At 41.2% G+C, this 20,637-nt stretch overlaps 1 protein-coding gene across 1 annotated transcript in view; it reads left to right on the top strand.

Annotated features, from left to right (window-relative positions):
• The window catches only part of cdh4 (cadherin 4, type 1, R-cadherin (retinal)), a 221,873-nt gene that overhangs the window by 148,140 nt on the left and 53,096 nt on the right, over window positions 1-20,637 (top strand). Inside the window, exons 4-5 of the mRNA XM_061833429.1 lie at window positions 180-362; window positions 20,281-20,436. Coding sequence (XP_061689413.1) covers window positions 180-362; window positions 20,281-20,436 — 339 coding nt within the window. The remainder of the gene's footprint in view (window positions 1-179; window positions 363-20,280; window positions 20,437-20,637) is intronic.

Here is a 20,637-nt window from a genome sequence, read left to right as displayed (position 1 = left end):
GATTTAAACATGCTTTGTTCCTCTAATAAATAAGTTTAGTTGTTTGCTTGACACCTCTTCTTTTGTGCAATTGTTGCGATCTGGGTAACGCTTTTGAGATTAATTTCCCAACTGTCATACTTTTTGAAAAGGGAAAATGTGTAGTCTTGAATAAATCATTTTGCATGATGTCTCCCCAGGCTGACATTGAAGAAATGCTATCAAGAGTGTTGGACTCCCAACCCCGAGTCATCAAGTTTCCCCGAAAACATCAGAGAAGTTCCTATGGTAACGGGCTGAGGCGACAGAAGAGAGACTGGGTCATCCCGCCCATTAATGTACCCGAGAACTCCCGAGGCCCCTTTCCTCATATGCTTGTCAGAGTGAGTATCATTCCAGCAAACACCTGTAATCAAAGTTAAATCAAAAATAACTTCCAGGAAACAAATCTAATCCAGTGTCCCAAGGGACTGACTTCATACGTCTTTAAATGACTAGTCAGTCCATGTGTTGAAATCAGTCGGGACGGTGACATTGTTGTGCTTATCTCAGATTTTTTTATTTTTTTGTCAGATAACACATTATAATATTCCCTTTTTTATATAGCGAGACAAAAACAGAAGATATACGAACAAAGCAAGCCATGCTTAGTCTCGGAGGAATAGAGCAATGGTTTACGCAAAAGCTTTTTATCTCTGCACCTGAAGTCAATGTAGTATTTTTCACATCTCAGTACACCTCTTGTAACAGAGCATTGTCATTAATTATTGTACCGTAGTTGTCAAAACGCCTACATTATCCCAAGTGTACAGAGTTAAAAGTCACTTGAAATTAGTTTTTTTTTTTTCAAGGATGTCTGAGTTGTCTGCATGAAGTCCCCATTGAACTTAACTCTTCTTGTGATAAAGTAAGCAAATCATTTTGTACATTTGGACTGATATGGAAATGTGCAGTGTTATAATGCTAACATTCACTTTTTTAACCACAGCAGGGAAGGCAACTACAATTGAAACATTTTACCATTCTAATATCAGATTGTGTCACAGTTTTTGGGTAGAAAAGAAAGGTCAGTGTCAGTGCCTCCATGTTGCCACAGGTTATAGGTGATTGCCTATACTTTGGAAAGACAGTTTTGGTGACCGAAATGTTCGTTTTTACAGGATTTGTAACTTGGTTGTGATTGGAGCCAGCTGATGATAATGCTCGAATATGAAAAGTTTCTTCGGAAGGCATATTGCTATTGCTCTATACTCTCCTTACTGGCTGTCTCTTATCAGTCACGCACACAGACACGAGGCTTTTCTTCTGGCATTTCTAATACACACACACACAACATACACACACAAACATCCACGCAAAGTCCCTTACGCCCATTTGTACAGCAAGGCTTACATTGCCGCATTACAGAAATCGCCTTTCCCAAGCGTGTTGGCATGAGGGCAGATTTTCCACTAAAGCTTGACAACACTCACTCGAACAAAACACACATATGAAGGAGTGCCAGAGAAGGAACCAGACTGTGCTCCCCTCGCAGAGAAATGGGATCTCTTTAATTACCTTTCTCATCTTGAGCATTAGATGTTGAAGTTGAATTAACCGCTTCTGGCTTCCTTTTTATGTTTCTATTTTTACTTCCATACTACTACTGGATGAGCAACTGGACAAAAAGACTGTCCTGACTATTTTATTATAGGCTCAATAGTACTCTTGGTTTGGGTTGGCCCTTGGGACACGAGAATCGATTGGAAGAGGGAGTAACATCCCTCTTCTTCTGTAATCGTTCAAATAAAATCCTCACAAGGGTTGCAAGAGTGCTGGAGCCTATCCAAGCTATCTTTGGATAGGAGGCAGGGTACACCCTCAACTAGTTGCAAGCCAATCGAAACGAACAACCATTCACATTCACAATCATACCCAAGGGCAATTTAGAGTCTCCAATTAATGCGTGTTTTTAGGATATGGGAGGAAAACGGAGTGCCCGGAGAAAACCCATGCAGGGACGAGGAGGACCTGTAAACTCCACACAGTTTGGGCTGGGATTTGAACCTCTGCCAGTCCTCAGAACTGTAAAGCCAATATTCCAACTAGTTGCACCTCTGTTCTGCCAAGTCTTTCTTAACTTTGTTTAAAAAATGTCCAGTCATCTCGGTGCAACACTTGGAATACCAGATTTGATAATCATTTGGAAATGGAATCATAATGAGGAAACAGAATTGGGACTGAAATTGTTCAAATTCAAACGATGCCCAATCCTACTCTTGATGTCAACGTGTCAGTAAGAATTTTTAATGGCACAGAAACTGTGGGTTTGTGACAGAGGTTTGGCAAAGCAAAGGCACAAATGTAAAGTTGTGCTCTGCCGATTCCTTTCGCATCTCACTGTTTAAGTTTATGATTAATGTTAATCATCACTGAAGTGAAAATACAGGTACTGTGTTATGTAAAATTTCAAATAATTTGACCTGGTGTGGTTTTAAGGTGATTTCAAGAATGTAAAGTATTTTGTACATAAATGATCTTTTAACATCTCTTGTTTCCCATTCTATTTTGTTCTTCATTTGATGCTGTTTTTTCCGGCTCTACAATGTTTGTAAAAGCAAAAGTGAGAGGACATAATTGTTCCTGTGAAAGATTGTAATCTATCCAGATGTCGCCTACTCTTCTCCTTATGTCAGCTGGGGGAGACTCAAGCTCATGCAATCCTGGGCAGGATAATTGGTATAGATGATCTATGGTTGGACGGCTGGATGGAAGATTTTAATGGAGCCAGGCAGCATGGGAGGAATATTATATTTTGAATGAGTCCCCAAAGCTTTAGCTCCCAGGAACAAATTAAATCACTGTTTAAGCTCTATCTTCAACTCCTTGTGCAAATAAGCATGAAAGGGGAAGCACAGTGGGCATTGCATGCGGTCAAGATCAGTCTCTGATGTGGCTGTATAATCTCAAACAGATTCACACTTGTTTTTCTTTTTAATATACACCATCTTCCTGGTGCTGTGGGAACAGTTTTTTCCACTCTCGCTTTTGCATTTTTTATTTTTTTTTTTCAGTTTTCAATAGATTCACTAACACAACGTAATTACAAATTTGGAGCCATCAAACGCTTCAAATTCCACCGTTGAAAAAGGTATGTTGGAAAGAGAGGACTTTGTATTCACTGCAAGGTGATGGGAAAGTTCCAGCATGACGAGGTTTCAGTCTGTCTGTAAGTTACCCTGACATGTTCAATTGCACGGGCAAACAAAAGCTCATCATTGTTTTGATTACAAAACATCATCATACTGTTTTGTCTATTTTCGTAGATGTCCGGTGGTATTAAGCACCCAGTGACACTGTTTTTGTTTTTCGTATTTGTTTTATCAGATTTACTTTGTGGTCTATGGAAAATTCAGTGATAATGTTAAGGGGAAAAAAAATCTGTGGATGTACGGTAATGTGTAAAAAAAAAAAAAACAACAACAAAAAAAAAGTGTACATTTACTTCCATGGGACTAATGAGCCAAAACTGATTGAAGGTAGTTTGATCATTGTCAAAAGATCCCACTTGAATTCAACCCAAGTTTAAAATGTTCTCTTTTCCTGAACATGGCCAGGAGATGGGCAATTACCTGAAAATGATTGCACACAATGTTCAAGTCTTTTTGAATACATTGTGATTTTCCAACCTAAGGGAAAGATGATAGCAGAATGTGATTGTGACTTTTACCTTCGGCAGGAAGCTGTGCATGACTGTGCCCTCACATAGAGCTAAATTGAACTGCAACAATATCTATCAAGCGTGACTTTCATCATGCTCTCACACTTTTGAAGAAAAAAATAAAAGGTTTGCAGGTGAGTGGGAAAGCAGCAATTCAGCACAGTTCATGTGACCTCATTATTTTTGAATAGCCCATTATCATTGGGCCCTCAAACAATATCACGATAAGCAACCTGAGGCTAAAAGTGTCACAGTCAAAACAACAGACTCCTCATTTAGCTACATTTCTTCAAAACGAAACATATGTTGGCTATTAACTGGAAAAAAAGGATGGAAAAAAGGTGCACCCACTGTTGAAACAGCATGGGTTGGTTGTTGCTGCGCAGCTTCAGTGTTGACACTGTATCAAGACTGTGTGCAGAACAGAGTTATATTAATAGCAGTTTTCTGTCTATAAAGATAAACTTTTAAAAGTGTGCGCCCCTGATATCATGCAATTTAAAATGGGTAGTTGGAATCTATCCCAGCTGAGTTTGGGTTGAAGTGGTCAGGAAACAGATGACATTTGACCTTTGTGGTTCTACTGGGTTACCACCTAAGCTTAGTACCAAAGCAAAATCGCATTCTTATTTGCAACTTCATATTGCACAAAATATTACACTGCAATTCATAATCTAGGAATGTCCATTTTTTATTCTTTTTTTCAATTACATTTATATTGCATACTTTGTCCATTGAAATATTTTTCAATTTCATCATTTGTTCCGTGTTAATTTGTATTGTGCATGTGATGGATAATCAATGGAAACACAAAATGCCTTACAAGGAAAAGAATGCTATTTGTGGATCAGTATTGGGTCAGCTTTTCCCGTACAGCAAATGTAACGGAAGTCAAATTTTAGCAAAGTTAACATTAAACATGCAAAACTATTTAAAAATAATAATTAGTAATCCATAGATACCCTGCAATTGTAACTGGTGACAAATGTAGGGCGTACCCACCTCTATTCGAGGACAGGTGGGATGGGGTCCCAATCAGAAGAAGCGCTGTTGATGTTCATCATTTTAAAAAGGCAGACAATGAAAACACAAAAACATTTTATTTGTCTCTTGCTTCAGAAATTCAGCCTCTTTTTTTTTTTTTTATCATGGCCAGTGCACATACATATACTGAACCGTATAAGTTAGTCACTCCATCTCTGAGTTATAAGTGCACTCTAAGGCCTCAGTCTATGACTGAAATTCCAAGTCAGTTCAATTTTTAAGTTCAAGATGATAGTTTGTTGACATTTGCTTTCAAGGTTGGAATCGGGACAGGGCCCAATTTCCATTTTCTCCCGACTCCGTCCCAGAATCTGTGGCATTCATGCTGACTCATCCAGACGAACAAGGTTTCCAGGAATAGTTGGTCTGATTGTGCTCCTCTTTGTCATGATGTGGACATGCTCCCTCATCCATTTCTTCGACAACGGATTTGAATAATTCACATCAGCCAATGGGGAAGGTGTAAAATAGTACAAACTAAAAGGGCATTTGTTCCTTAAATACACAATGCCTGCATTGTACAGGCAATTGCAGAAAGATGGCAGTAAGTCCACAGAATAGGTAGTGATGGAAAACATGTCATGGTGATTTGGTTGTGTTATGGTGATCGCAATTCCCATATATACACCAGGCAGGTCCGAGATACCGTTATGGAGAAATTTAAAGCCGGATTTCGATACAAAAACATTTCCAAAGCTTTAAACATCTCAAGGAGCACTGTGCAAGCAATCTTATTGAAATGGAAGGAGTATCAGAACACTGTAAATCTACCAAGACCCAGCCGTCCCTTTAAACTTTCACCTCAAACAAGGAGAAGACTGATCAGAGATGCTGCCAAGAGGCCCATGATCACGCTGTATGAACTGCAGAGATCTACAGCTGAGGTGGGAGAGTCTGTCCATAGGACAACAATCAGTCGTACACTGCACAAATCAGGCCTTGATGGAAGAATGGCAACAAGAAAGCCATTTCTCAAAGGATAGGACAATGATCCAAAACATATAGCCAAATCTCCATTGGAATGGTTCACAAATAAACATATCCAGGTGTTAGAATGGCCAAGTCAAAGTCCAGACCTGAATCCAATCGAGAAACTGTGGGCAGAGCTGAGGACTGCTGTTCAGAAATGCTCTCCATCCAACCTCACTGAGCTTGAGCTGTTTGGCAAGGAAGAATGGGCAAGAATTTCAGTCTCTCGATGTGCAAACCTGATAGAGACATACCCCAAGCGAGTTGCAGCTGTAATTGCAGCAAAAGCTGGCAATACAAAGTATTGATGCAAGGGGGCCGAATAATATTCCACGTCCCACTTTTCAGATTTTTATTTGTTTAAAAAAAAGTTTCAAATATCCAAGAAATTTTGTTCCACTTCTCAATTGTGTCCCACTTGTTGTTGATTCTTGACAAAAAATTGTAATTTAATATCTTTGTCAAGTCTGAAATGTGACGAAAGGTCCAAAAGTTGAAGGGGGCCGAATACTTTCCCAAGGCACTGTATGTTATTGACATTCTGTTACCTTTTATATATTAAATATTAAAAGTGACTCAAGTTCATTCATTCATTCATCTTCTGTTCCGCTTATCCTCACCTGGGTCGCGGGCACGCTGCAGCCTATCCGAGCTGTCTTCAGATAAGAGGAGGGGTACACTCATACCTGGTCACCAGTCCTGGCATGGGGTCAGATGGATGTAGTCTAAATGGTCGATGCCTCTGATCCCCGACAGTTGGGTCTTTAAATTAGAAGTCGATGCTTTTGATACAGATATTTGAAAGACTGTATTTTGAACATCACATCAAAAAGGACATTGGTGGTGTCGATCATTAGCAGACACATAAAGGGAGCACATCAGGGCACAATCTCAGTGCAGCAAAAGCCAGAATCTATTTGTGGTGGAGAAAATTTAACTGTGGCAGCCCACCACGAAGAAATGTGTATGTGGGGAAACCCAATACCTTGAAGCAAATTCTGTTTAGATTTTCCAACGTTTAGTTGATTATTTTATGGATTAAACTTTTCCGTAAATTATTTTGACACTTTACTGGACAGTATCTTTATCATCATAGTATTAATTGTTATTTTGCAAACCAATTTACATGATGTTCCAGAGGCATATTCTTCGCTAATCTATCAAAGAAGCACCTTACGGGAAATTCACTCCTCATTGTTGAAATTGTTTTTCTTGTACTGTTTAATGAAGCTGTCAGTTCAGAGGACCTGGAAAGCTTCTGTGTTTTCTTAAAATACAGACTATGAGGCATTCATCGCACAATCATTTACTGCCAGGGCCTCCCTCTCGTCTATTATCCAGCTGTAATATTGGAGGCAATTATTAGTATTTGAAGAGAAACAACACATCACATTAAGCAAGCACATTAAGGGGCTTTTCCAGCAGCCAGCCCAGAAATTTGGAGTTCTTGGTAGTAGGAGTTCCTGTTACCATAAGGTTCCTATGGCCTGTGTGAATTGTGTTTCCACTGCGCTAATTAGTTTGGAGTAGCTCAAGCAAGTTAGGCTGATGTTCTTCATACTGACATCTACTGGATCTAAAAAAATACTGGCATTTGAAACTTTTAATGTCTAATTTTATATCTTAAGCAATAGTTCAATTATTTTTGATGCCTGTAAAACCTAATGCTTTATCCAGGTGAGGCATTGGAGAAATGATTCTCATTTGCAATGCCAGACTGGCTTCTACAGCCCAGAAACATGCAGGGTAGGTTAATTGAAGAATCTAAATTCTCTGCAGGTGGGAATGTAAGTGGGAATGGCTTTTTGTTTATATGTGTCCTGTGATAGCTGGTGACCACTTCAAGGTGTACCCCGCTTCCTGGCCAAAGATAATTGGGATAGGCTCCAGCACTCCAGTGTCCCTTGTGAAGATAAGTGGTTCAGAAAATAGATAAATGGATCAGAAAATGGATGGATGAATGGATGCACCTACAGACACAGATTAAAAACCGAGGTTCTGGAGGAGCTCCTGCCTGGGATCTCCAGGTAACGAAAGAGCTGTACACTTTCATTCCAATATGCCCCCTCCATCTAGAGGTTATGAAAAAGGTGCAACCTGCACTTTCATTCTTTCAAAATCTTTTCAAAGGACCTTTTAGACACATTGTGACATAGAAAATCCAATACACATGTGCTGAGTCTTTTTGTTTGTTTATTTTTGTTTTTTGTCAAGCCGTTTATTTACCTTTGACTAAGAAGCGCGAAAATTTCTCACAGTTCAGGAAAGTGACTCATGTCTAATGAATACTGAATGTCAAATACGTGACCATGATGAAGCACACCGATGTGTTAAGTTTGAATAAAATGTGAAGCTTTCAAACATTTTCAAGTTTATTATATTTCTTTACAATAACTTTGTACTTTGTACTGTGTGTTTTAGTCCACGAAAAAACCTACAAATCAGTAGATATCAATATGGCCTCAATAAAAAAAATATTTCAATGTAACAGACAATAGGCTACAGTGAAGAAAATAAGTATTTGAACACCCTGCTATATTGCAAGTTCTCCCTCTTAGAAATCATGGAGGGGTCTGAAATTTTCATTGTACGTGCATGTCCACTGTGAGAAAGATAATCCAAAAAGAAAAATCTAGAAGTCACAATGTATGATTTTTTTTAACGACTTATTTGTGTGATACAGCTGCAGATAAGTATTTGAACACCTGTCTATCAGCTAGAATTCTGACCTTCAAAGACCTGTTAGTCCGCCTTTAAAAGTCCACTTCCACTCCATGTATTATCTTGAATCAGATCCACCTGTGTGAGGTCGTTAGCAGCGTGAAGACACCTGTCTACCCCATATAATCAGTAAGACTCAAACTTGTAACATGACCAAGAGCAAAGAGCTGTTCAAAGATGCCAGAGAAAATATTGTATAACTCCACACGGCTGGAAAGGGCTACGGAGAAATTGCCAAGCAGCTTGGTGAAAAAAGGTCCACTGTTGGAGCAATCATTAGAAAATGGAAGAAGCTAAACATAATGGTCAATCTCAATCAGAGTGGACCCCCATGCAAGATATTATCTCGTGGGGTCTCAATGATCCTTAGAAAGGTAAGGAATCAGCCCAGCAAATCACGACAGGACTTGGTCAATGACCTGAAAAGAGCTGGGACCACTCCTCCCACGCCCGGGTTTTTGCTCAGCGACCACCAAAGCTGCATTCCGCTTAGCCAGCCGGTACCTATCACCTGCCACGGGAGTTGCACAGGCCAGAAATGTCCGATAGGAGTCCTTTTTCAGCTTGACAGCATCCCTCACTGTTGGTGTCCACCAACGTGTTCGTGGGTTGCCGCCACGACAGGCACCAAGCACCTTATGGCCACAGCTCCAGTCGGCTGCCTCAGCAATAGAGGTGCAGAACATCATCCATTCGGACTCAAATGTCTCCCGCTTCTTGCGGGATGTGAGCAAAGTTCTTTCGGAGGTGGGAGTTGAAATTCCTTCTGACAGGGGAATCTGCCAGACGTTCCCACCAGACCCTCGCAATACGTTTGGGCCTGCCACGTCGGACTGGGATCTTCCCCCACCATCGGAGTCAACTCACCACCAGATGATCAGTTGACAGCTCCACCCCTCTCTTCACCCGAGTGTCCAAGACATGCGGTCACAAGTACAATGACATGACCACAAAGTCGATCATCCTGTCCTGGTGCCAAGTAAACATGTGAACACCCTTATGCCTGAACATTGTCTTTTTTTAATGGACAATCCGTGATGAACACAGAAGTCCAGTAACAGAACACAGTTCTGATCAGGGGGGGGGGGGGGGGGGGCATTCTTCCCAATCACGCCCAGGTCCCACTGTCATTGCCCATGTGGGCATTGAAGACCCCCAGCAGAATGACGGAGTTGCTAGAGGGGCACTCTTCAGCACTCCCTCTAAGCACTCCAAAAAGAGTGGGTACTCTGCACTGCTGTTTGTGCTTATGCAGGACCCATCCCCCTACCTGGAGACAGAGGGATGCTACCCTCTGACCCACGGGGTAAACCCCAATGTACAGGCCCCGAGCCGGGGAGCAATAAGTCTCAAGAGGATTGGTGCCAGAACTTCTCAACCTCACGCCCCAACTCGGGCTCCTTCCCTGCCAAAGAGGTGACATTTCATGTCCCTAGAGCTAGTTTCTGTAGCGGGGATCCGAACGCCAAGGTCCCCGCCTTTGGCCACCGCCCAGCTCACATTTCACCCGACCCCTATAACCCCTCTCACAGGTGGTGAGCCCATGGGAACGGGGAGCCATGTTACCCTTTCAGGCTGTGCCCACCCAAGCCCCATGGGTACAGGCCTGGCCACCAGGCGCTCGCCTTCGACCCCAACCTCGAAGCCTGGCTGCAGAGGAGGGCCCCGGTGACCCGCGTCCTGGCAAGGGAAACCAAGATCCAATTTTTGTATTCATCATAGGGTTTTTGGAGTTGCACTTTGTGTGGTCCCTCACCTAGGACCTGTTTGCAATGGGTGACCCTACCAGGGGCATGAACCCCCAGACAACTTAGCTCCTAGGATCATCAGGACGCACAAGCCGCCACCACGATAAGGTGATATAGATAAAGCAAAAACATAGTCATGAATAAATTAAGTGGAATTTCCTACTTGAACTTTGAAAAACAGATTTTGTTAATGAACTAACGTGATCAAACAGATGAGCGCTGATACGTTGCGACTTTGAAAAAAAACAAAGTCCTCTAAGGTAATTATGTGAGATATTTTCTAAAATAACAGATTATTGTCAATTGTCAATTGTCGGGCTTATGTTTTATACCAAGACTAAGGTTGTTTGGCTGACTGATATATTTTTCGGGGTTTTTTGAGTCGTAAAATTGGCAGCCATGGTCTGTCCTGTCTCTTTCTGTGTGCATTGAAATCGTCAGGACTCGATTTTGTTAATAAGGATCAAATAATTAACCAGCAGGATGGACAGCATCAAAATTCAGCATATTAATGGGTTTAGAGATGCAAATATGTCATGCCCAGGACTCGGCAGCCTGTGGGACCATCATCATCAAAATGGGGCAACCTCGCAAGTAACCGACATTAAAATCATGTGACACAACAAATTAATAGTAAAAGGTGTTGCCGACACTTTCAATTATCAATTTTATCGATTAATTGTTGCAGCCCTAGATTCTTGACAGGGCCCAAGTTTTGTTGTACGGAAAGTATTATGAGCCATGGAATGCATTGTATGAGTCATATAATCTTTAGCAGGCAATACATTTTGATAATTTAACTTTGTTAAGAAAGTGCATGCTTCTGTTGAGTCTTTATGTCGGTCTGCAATTTTCCTCTGCAACTGTGGGGTGAAAACACATTGAGCAGCTCGGATGAATAAGCTCTAGAATTGGTGTGGACAATGCACTTTATAAATTGAATCTCGAACAAAGATGTGAAAATACACCATTGTATAATGACTAGTGCATGTCTTCACAAGGGAATGTGTGTGTTGTTCACAGCGGTTCCCGGTTGAACAATTAGAAGGTGGCAGTCCCATTAGAGCTAGCCCAGTAGTACAAATGCTGTGTGCTGTTGTGGCATGCACAGAGCTCAACCTCTCACTAAATAACAGCCAACCACTCTGACCTCACTGGCAGCTCCCACTGAACCACTGTGACTCCCCTCTGGCAGCTCGAGTCACTCCCCGATCCAAACACAGCCCTCCTTTCAAGCTCGGCCTTTAACTGATTGGTTGGAATGAGCCCACCTTGGGCAAGCCAGAAGTGCTTTCGATTGGCTTCAGGTTGCTGCTGATTGGCCAGGGTCTCAAGGCACTGTGGGCGCACATGGCAACATAATGGATTGAAGGATGCACGCTGATGAAAAAAAAAAATGTAGGTGGAAATGAAGATGCAAGAAGAGCAGAAAGGTCCTCAGCACGACAAACTCATCCCTTCTCTCCATCTTACCCCTTTCCGTAAGACTTCCTGAAGCCAGCCAAGGCCTTTTGCTTTGTCCATGGAAGACCCAACATGTTTACTTTTGTTTATGTTTACTTTTTATCCCTGTATGGTGAACCATTTAAACTCAGAATTTACAGCTTTTTTTTTTTAAGCGAGTAAGACGAGACTGTGGGCCACCCCATCCTCCATTTCCATCACATTATACACAAAATGTCTCTGCCACTTATAAAGAAAGCTAATAGATATATTTTCTTCATTCTCCCACGCTGTGATTCAGGGGAATTAATGCCATTGTTAATGCAGAGAGACCGCTGGTAAGTTTCAACAGGATACTCTCTTCCTGCAGAGCCCCTTTAAATTGCTTGGCTAATGCCATAATTGGGTTTGTTCGTCACTTCTTAACTCCCATTAATATTTGTTCTCCCTGTAATTGCTTCTTTTTTTAAGCCCAGTCCTACGTTTCATTCCGTCGTCTGGATAATGGTCTGAGGTGGAGGCAGTGACTCGCATGCATGAGCACAAGGGCATGCTTGAGAGAGCATCTCATTTATTTTTTAAAGCTACAAAATGTAAAAATTGGACTGTTCTATCCTCGGGGTACTAATCAAAAAAAAAGACAACGGAGCTGATAAAATTCTCATCAATGGAGCATTAAAAGACTGAATGCTTTAAAGCTGAAATTTAAATGGCTGTCAACTATAGATTTGATGAGCCAAATAAAAATCTTCCTCGTCATTTTACACCAAAACAATGCCAGAATTCGACAATATAACATTTAACTTGAGTATATTGATGGCTTTTAACAACACAAGAAGGCCAGAAACAGTTTACGAAGAGCTTTGATTTAAAATATATTTTACAGTCAACTTTTTCACAAAATCAAATATTAACTCATTGGGTTTAATTTAAATAAAGATAAATTCAATGGCTTTTTATAAATAGTCTTCTGTGGTAGATGATCTTAATTTGTGTCGATTCAACATCTAGACTTAATTGTTTTTAATATATATATATATATATATATATATATATATATATACAACTCAAGTCAAAGCAACTGGGGCAATACATGCCAACTCAGTGAATTATGTTTTTTCTTGAAACTCACGCTATCATTTGTTTACAAACAGGAGTCATGATAACTGCTCTTTATTACCAATGTGACGCTATGGTAGGTAAACTGGTTAACACATCCATCGCACAGTTCAGTGATCATGGATTATCATGGCCTTCCTGTGTGGAATTTGTATGTTCTCCCTGTGCCTGCGTGGGTTTTCTCTGGGTTCTCCGATTTCCTCCCTCATCATGAAAACGTGCATGGTGGGTGTGAATGTGAGGTGAACAGCTGATTGTTTATTTGGGCTCTGCAATTGGCTGATCATCATTTCAGGGTGTCCCTTGGCAAAGTTAACTGGGACAGGCTCCAGCACACCAGCGACCCAAGTGAGGACCATCAGGAAAGAAAACCTTCCTTACTTGGTGACTCTATCTATTCATCCATCCACCCATCCATCCATTTTTTTGAGCCGCTTATCCTCACGAGGGTCACGGGAGTGCTGGAGCCTATCCCAGCTATCATAGGGCAGAAGACAGGGTACACCCTGAACTGGTTCCCAGCCAACCGCAGGGTACATGGATACAGACAACAGTTGCACTAGCAATCACACCTGGGCAATTTAGAATGTCTAATGATTGCCTGTTTTTGGGATGTGGGAGGAAACTGGAGTGCTCGGAGAAAACCCAACACAGGCACAGGGGAGAACATGTAAACTCGACATAGGTGGGGCTGGGATTTGAACCCCAGTCCTCGGAACTGTGAGACCAACACTCTCGCCAGTAGTATTTATCTTGGTGGAGCAATTTCTCCACTCATTGTCGTCTGCACCTTACTAGTATTTGTATTGTACTAATTGTAATGGCTTAGTTTTTCTGTGAAACTAGTCAGTGAATAATGTGTTAAAAAGAAAACATACCCTGACTTGTCAAACTAGTTCCTGTTATAATTCTGAATTCAGTCATTCAGAATTAATGTTCATACTTAATCTTAGTTTATTTTGCACAAGGTTCTATTAGTGTGAATATAGAGTTTGCTACATGCAGTGTTATCTAATGGCCTAAGACCCAAAAAGACATGAAATGTCAAAGATGGTCATGAGAATGGTTCAGTCACAGCATGTCTTCGGACTACTGTACATCCTACTTTCCGCGACTCCAAAATTAGTCACTGAGCATTCAATGTTGGTATTCGGGCTTCCCACTTACATGCAGTGATTTCTCCAGATTCTCTGAACCTTTTGATGATATTATGGACCGTAGATGATGAAACCCTAAATACCTTACGTTTGTATGTTGTGAAACGGTGTCCTGTAATTGTTCAAACACCTGTCCATAAAGAGGTGAACCTCATCCCATCGTTGCTTGTGAATATCTGAACATTTCAGGGAAGCTCCTTTTGTAGCCAAACATGGCACCCACCTGTTCCGAAATAGCCTGTTCACCTGTAGGATTTTCCAAACAGGTGTTGAATGAGCTTTCTTTAACTTTTTCAGTGTTTTTTGCCACGCGTCCCAGCATTTTGGAACTTGTTGCAGCGATAAAATTGGAGTTAATGATTACTTGCAAAACACAATAAAGTTTAACAGTTTGACCATTAAATACCTTGTCTTATTAATGTATTAAATTAAATATAGGTTGAACACCATTGACAAATTATTCTATTCTGTTTTTATTTGTTTAACACAATGTCCAAACTTCATTGGAATTGTGTTTGTGGCTTTACTGAGGGAAAGAGGTTGTTCCCCAAAATCTCACAATACATGGCCAGGGTCATCCTCTCCTTAATACAGTGCAGCCGTCCTGTCCCATGTGCAGAAAAACACCCCCAAAGCATCATGTTACCACCCCTATGCTTCACAGTAGGGATGGTGTTCTTGGGATGGAACTCATCATTCGTCTTCCTCCAAACACGGTTAGTGGAATTATGACCAAAAAGTTCCATTTTGGTTTCATCTGACCACAAAACCCTGTCCCATGACTCCTCTGTATCATCCAAATGGTCATTGGCAAACTTAAGACGGGCCTTGACATGTGCTGGTTTAAGCAGGGAAACCTTCTGTGCCATGCATGATTTCCAACCATGACATAATGATTACTCCAACAGTGGACCTTTTTTCACCAAGCTGCTTGGCAATTTCTCTGTAGCCCTTTCTAGCCCTGTGGAGTTGTACAATTTTGTCTCTGGCATCTTTGAACAGCTCTTTGCTCTTGGCCATGTTACAAGTTTGAGTCTTCCTGATTGTATGGGGTGGACGGGTGTCTTTATGCAGCTAACGACCTCACACAGGTGCATCTGATTCAGTATAATACATGGAGTGGAGGTGGACTTTTAAAGGCGGACTAACAGTTCTTTGAGAGGTAGAATTGAGATTGTCTCTCTCACAGTGGACATGCACGTACAATGAAAATTTCAGACCCCTCCATGATTTCTAAGTGGAAGAACTTGCAATATAGCGGGCTGTTCAAATACTTATTTTCTTCACTGTATATTTGTCTTCTAGAAAATACTTTTAAATCTCCTACATAGCAGTTTAATGAACCCAGTTTGAAAATACTATATGGAAAAATGTCGTGCTTTGACTGTGTTGCTAAAATCTAATTTGTCGCAATAAATATTTGAATTATATATTTTTGAATGTACCTCGCCTCTTGCGCAAAGATAGCTGGGCTAGACTATATATTGAATATATTATTGAACTACCCTTAATTGTGATATAGTCAACTCTCAGATTCAGGAGGAGCACTGTGGTTTTCGTCTTGCTCGTGGAACAGTGGACCAGCTCTACACTCTCAGCAGGGTACTTAGGGTTGTATAGGAGTTCGCCCAACCAGTCTACAAGTGTTTTGTGGACTTGGAGAAGGTGTTCAACTGTGTCCCTTAGGGAATCCTGAATGCTTCAGGAGTATTAGGTACTGAACCCCCTGACACAGGCTACAAGGTCCAAGTGGAGGAGTTCAAGTAGCTTGGGGACTTGTTGCCGAGTGAGGGACCGAGAGATCGACAGGTGGATCGGTGCAGCATCTGCTGTGATCCAGACTTTGATCAGGCTGTTGTTGGAGAAGAAGGAGCTAAGCTGAAAAGCGAATTTCTCAATTTACTAGTTGAGCTATATTCCTACCCTCACCTACAATATGGTGAGGAGCTGTGGGTCATGACGGAAAGAACAAGATCCAGTTTACAAGCAGAAGAAGTTAGTTTCCTCTGCAGTCTGTCTGGACTCTACCATAGAGATAGGGTGAAAAGCTCAGTCTTCCCGGGGAGGCTTAGTCTAGAGCCGCTGATCCTCCGCATTGAGAGGAGCCAGATGTCATGGGAGTGCCAGAACTTTGCCATCTTATCATCTCTTAGCCTTGCATTCCCGTTGGAACGTGGGCCAAGCGCACCAAACATCGAGATGTCATCTTATGTCTCACCTTCCCTACAGTAATTTTGTCCCAAATGGTACAGCAGTTATAAAAGAGTTGGACCAAGTGAAATGGAAAATAAACTATTTGATGCTCAGGCAGGTTGCTCTCAAGTATTCATTTCGCTGTTGTGTTCTTGATTCTTTTCTTCCCTGTTGTGCTGTTTTGTGTCAAAACCTTTTAAAGGAGTTTAATGCACCTTGATGGGAAAGTGAATGACTGTAAAGAGCTTTGAAACAAAGGATTTCAGCGCATGCCTGAACCATTGTGTAGACATAAGACATAGACTAGCCTAAAAAAAAGTGTGTAAAATAACAGTTTCACGTAATTATATTCCATTAGTCCATGGCAGACAGCAGACCATAATACTGTAATACATGGGAGCCCTCCTCACATTGCCCTTCAAAGACCTGAATTTATTGCTCCCCAGAAGTTTTATACTATTAAGGAAAAACAACATCTGCTCTCTCTGTGCAAAGTGCCATAAGTTCATGAAATTCAAAACGAGTTTGCCAGAATTTAAAGTGGACTTTTTCTACTGGTGTCATTTGACAGGGTCAGCTCAATCCAAGGAGATTTGGGCAGACTGAACATTTGTATTACACTAATTGGGCAGCAGGTTGCTATGCTCAATGATCATCCCTCTGTTTGCACTCCGTGCGTCACCCCCAGGAGCTCTACAGAACAATAATTCTTCATCTAATCGTCCCGAACTTCTCTCCCTCCATCCATTGCCGTTTTTCTTCTCACGCTGATAGCTTGTCCCAGAGGATCGCAGTAGTTGTCAGTAATCAAGGAAATCACTCTCAAAGAGCTACAAATAGGTCACTTATCTGATGTCTGGTCTGATCTGAGGGAGACAGACATCAAGTTAAGTCCCTTACATCTGCCTCTCTCTCCTATTTTTAGTGTGATTAGTAGCCAGTCACTCCACCGGGAGATACTCGAATAAGAAAGAGAACTCAAGATAGATGATAGTGATAGACTGAAAGAAAGGCAGCACTAGGGGAGGATGAAAAAAAATCCAAGCTTTTGTCATTAGCATTCCATTCAAATGGTTCAATTGCCAAGTTGTCACTCATGGGATTCCCAGGACTCAGAGAAGTCATGCTTCTTCATTTATTCCATTTATTCCAATAAAGTCTCCCTATTAAGATACACCAGTGAATGTGACATGTGATCTCAGGTGTCTGCAATGTTGAATGTTAAGCAGGCTTGGAAGCAGAGGTCAAATGGCATGTCAAAAATATTACACAAACATGCCAACTATGCAGGGGCTGCTTTACAATTTGAGCAATACGCAACGACAAGCAGCTGTCTGCACAATCAAAACAAAAAAAAAGAAGAGTTTAATTGAATTATTGAACAGAGCTTGAGCTTCCCTCAGTTTGGTGAACACATGAGTCTGCCAAACACTTCGCATTCCAAGCTACAATTCATACACATAGTAGAAACACAGTAGATTCAATGCTGTGGCTGGACTTTTAGGCCTAAACCTGATTTTTCCCCCCCTTGACCCCCGGAAGAAAATGTTCACTTGGAAGTCATAATGAATAAAACTGATTCATTAATGATGCTGATTTGATAGACTATCAAATGAAAACTAATCAATGCAACAAAACCATACAAACATTACATACAGGTATGTACTGTAAATGGCTAGTAGAAGAGACTGATATGATTGGTATACATATTGTGCTTCACATTATACCTGGCCCTCGGTTCCCGTGCCAACTGGGAGGGGAAAACTACAACCTGTGAAAGGTTTGCACCAAGGTTCTGCTCCGTGGGTGTGGGAAGACAACTGTGGAAATTAAAAATGAGGATATCGTGTTCAAACGGAGAGATGTTTTATGCAGAAGCCGCCGTCAAAGCTGAACGGATGAAGTCATTTCATTTTCATGCATGATCTGCTGCCCCACAGACCGGGGAAATTGCATTGGAGAGGAAGAGAAAGATAGAAAGAAAAGATGATTCAAACTTTCCCTTTCCTCCATTTGAATCTGTGATTATTACGTCTGAATTGTAACCAAAGTAATGGCTCAAATCCTTTTAAACAATCAATAAAATAAACCCCCAAAAAATCTACAGTTTAGATATAATATGATACTATTTGTCGAGCACAAATGTTTTAGCAGTTTAATCTAGTGCTTGTACTGGTATCACAACAACAGTCTACATTAGAAGGTCCCAACTTTCTTAACTTGAAATGATTGTCGAAACTATTGTAGAACTATTGCGGTCCACTTGAGCAAGGTACCAAAAACCCCAAACTCAGTTTGGAGTGGCAAAAGTGGTTGCAGTGCTCATTCTCTCTGACTGGCGTTTGCCTTCATGTAGCAAAACCAGTCAGCAGGAGGAAAAGTGGAATGAACCAGGGGAGTGGGTCAAAGGTAGTATCAATATAGAATCTAAAAAAAGTTATATTTGATCTAAGTCAGTAGAAGAAAGTGATGCGATATTCCAACTTTCTTCTTGATGCAAAAAAAAAAGAAAAATTCAAATCATGGTGACAACAACACGCAACAAATGATGACATGATCCGACAAAAATGCGAAACAGAAGCTCCTTCACAGAAGTAGCAGACTACAATATGTAATCTATAACTTGTGTCTGAAGTAAGAAACTGGTATGCAATGATGAATATTTCCATGGGCTCTGGCCTGTCTAATAAGTCAACTGTATTCAAAAACAAAATACAATTAGTTGATCAAATTCTCTCAAATGAATACAGAAACCTTTATTTATGAGCCTCAGCTGTAAATTACCTTGAAAGAAAGCAGCTGTCATTTTCAGGGATGGACGCAGCTTTCTTCACATTTACTGTCTTCACTGTTCATTGGGCTTTATTCAGGGAATTTGATGAAAAGGGAAGCAGAGGTGAGAATGTTCTATCAGTAAACGTAACCAATCCAAATCTGGTCCCAATAATGATGGTCACTCCTATATTTTTTTGGAATGTAATACTCATCAATGGCAATAAAAGAAGCACGGCGAATCCATCTTTTGGAAGCAAGGTGCAAAGTACGTGTAAATAACGCCCAAGGTGCACGGTGTGATTTTACACTTCAGTCAAAAATCATTGTTCTTGGCAATTATCACTTTGACATTACTTTGGCAGGAAGCCATCCTTCTGTACCATCATAGCTGAAATAAGTCACTTTGACACCTCAAGTTATCAAAGACGTTTGCACATTCAGGCGGAATGCAACACTTTGTAGCAGTGTCACCTTCACGCGATAGACTGAAAATAAATTGACTTGAAAATGTTATTTTCAGTCACACTTTATGGAAAAATAATTGCAGTGTCTTGGGAATGTGTATGCTTTGGATAATTGAATATATACTTGTTAGTATTTGAGTACATTCTGACGGTTTGTCCTGAAGACTTTGTGTACACGTGATTAATCTGGACATAATGTATCTATTGTTATTAGGACAGGCTGTGTTATCAGGGGCCAAAACTCGTTTATGGTTCACATCGATGACCGGCCATCCACTTTGAGGGAGATCAGAGCCCACTCAGTTCAGGGCGTAAAACACCTTTCGCTGTAATAATAATATCTCAACTGGGCTCTAATAAAGCTCTCCCAATATGCTGAAGCACTGTTTTGAACCCAAATTAATACTGAACATAGTTGTGCAACCTGGAGTACTGCATAGTTGTAGCCCAACTTTTCATAGGGCAGTCCTGGCGTTATGTTGTTCTTCCCAGATCGGCAATTCTCAAACTACCACGCAGGGCTCTCACTCCATTTTTTACCATAACTACTTTTTTGCTTTTTTATCATTTGGATTCAAGACCCAACACAGTGTGCATTATATCACACAGCGCGAAGAAGCACAGCACACACATGCAGGTGAAGAGAGATGTCAGCGATGTACTACACAAACCTGGGCTGAGTTCAGCTGGTTCCAGTACCTGGCTCAAGATTACCTCAACAGTACAGTAGTCAGAGTGCATCTTTACGACAATTAGATACAATTACTTTTATTCCACAGAAGGGTTTGAACCGTGGCCTTCTCGTCACAGAGCCAAGTCCTTTTGGAACGCTACTGTCCCTTGAAGACATACTCAGTACTTTGTGAAATTATTCTCTGACAACAACACAGTGGCCGTGACTGGGAATCATTGTATCTCAAATCCATAAAATGTCATCATTTGATTTCCCTCTCTGCCTCTCCCCTCAGATTCGCTCAGACCAGGACAAAGATGTTGGGATCCGCTACAGCATCACTGGGGCAGGTGCTGATCAGCCCCCTAGTGGCATATACAACATAGACCCCATCAGTGGCAACATGTTTGTCACCCAACCCCTGGACAGAGAGGAGAGAGCCTCCTTCCATGTAAGGCATTAAATGGAAAACTGTGTTTCTTTTCTGCCAGATTGACTGTTCCAATCAAGCTGGTCTATTTAGCTCCCAATTGTCTCCAAATGAAATGCCGTCCCCAGTTTCCCCCTCATTTCATTTCACCATCAATGTGCTTGCATGCCAAAACCAAACTACAAGTCAGAGCACTTTCTCAGGACTTCTATCCATCTATCC

Source organism: Syngnathoides biaculeatus, chromosome 10, assembly GCF_019802595.1.
Source record: "Syngnathoides biaculeatus isolate LvHL_M chromosome 10, ASM1980259v1, whole genome shotgun sequence".
NCBI lineage: Eukaryota > Metazoa > Chordata > Actinopteri > Syngnathiformes > Syngnathidae > Syngnathoides > Syngnathoides biaculeatus.
The sequence above is the reverse complement of the archived record's forward strand: the minus strand, read 5'-3'. Positions and strand labels throughout refer to the sequence as shown.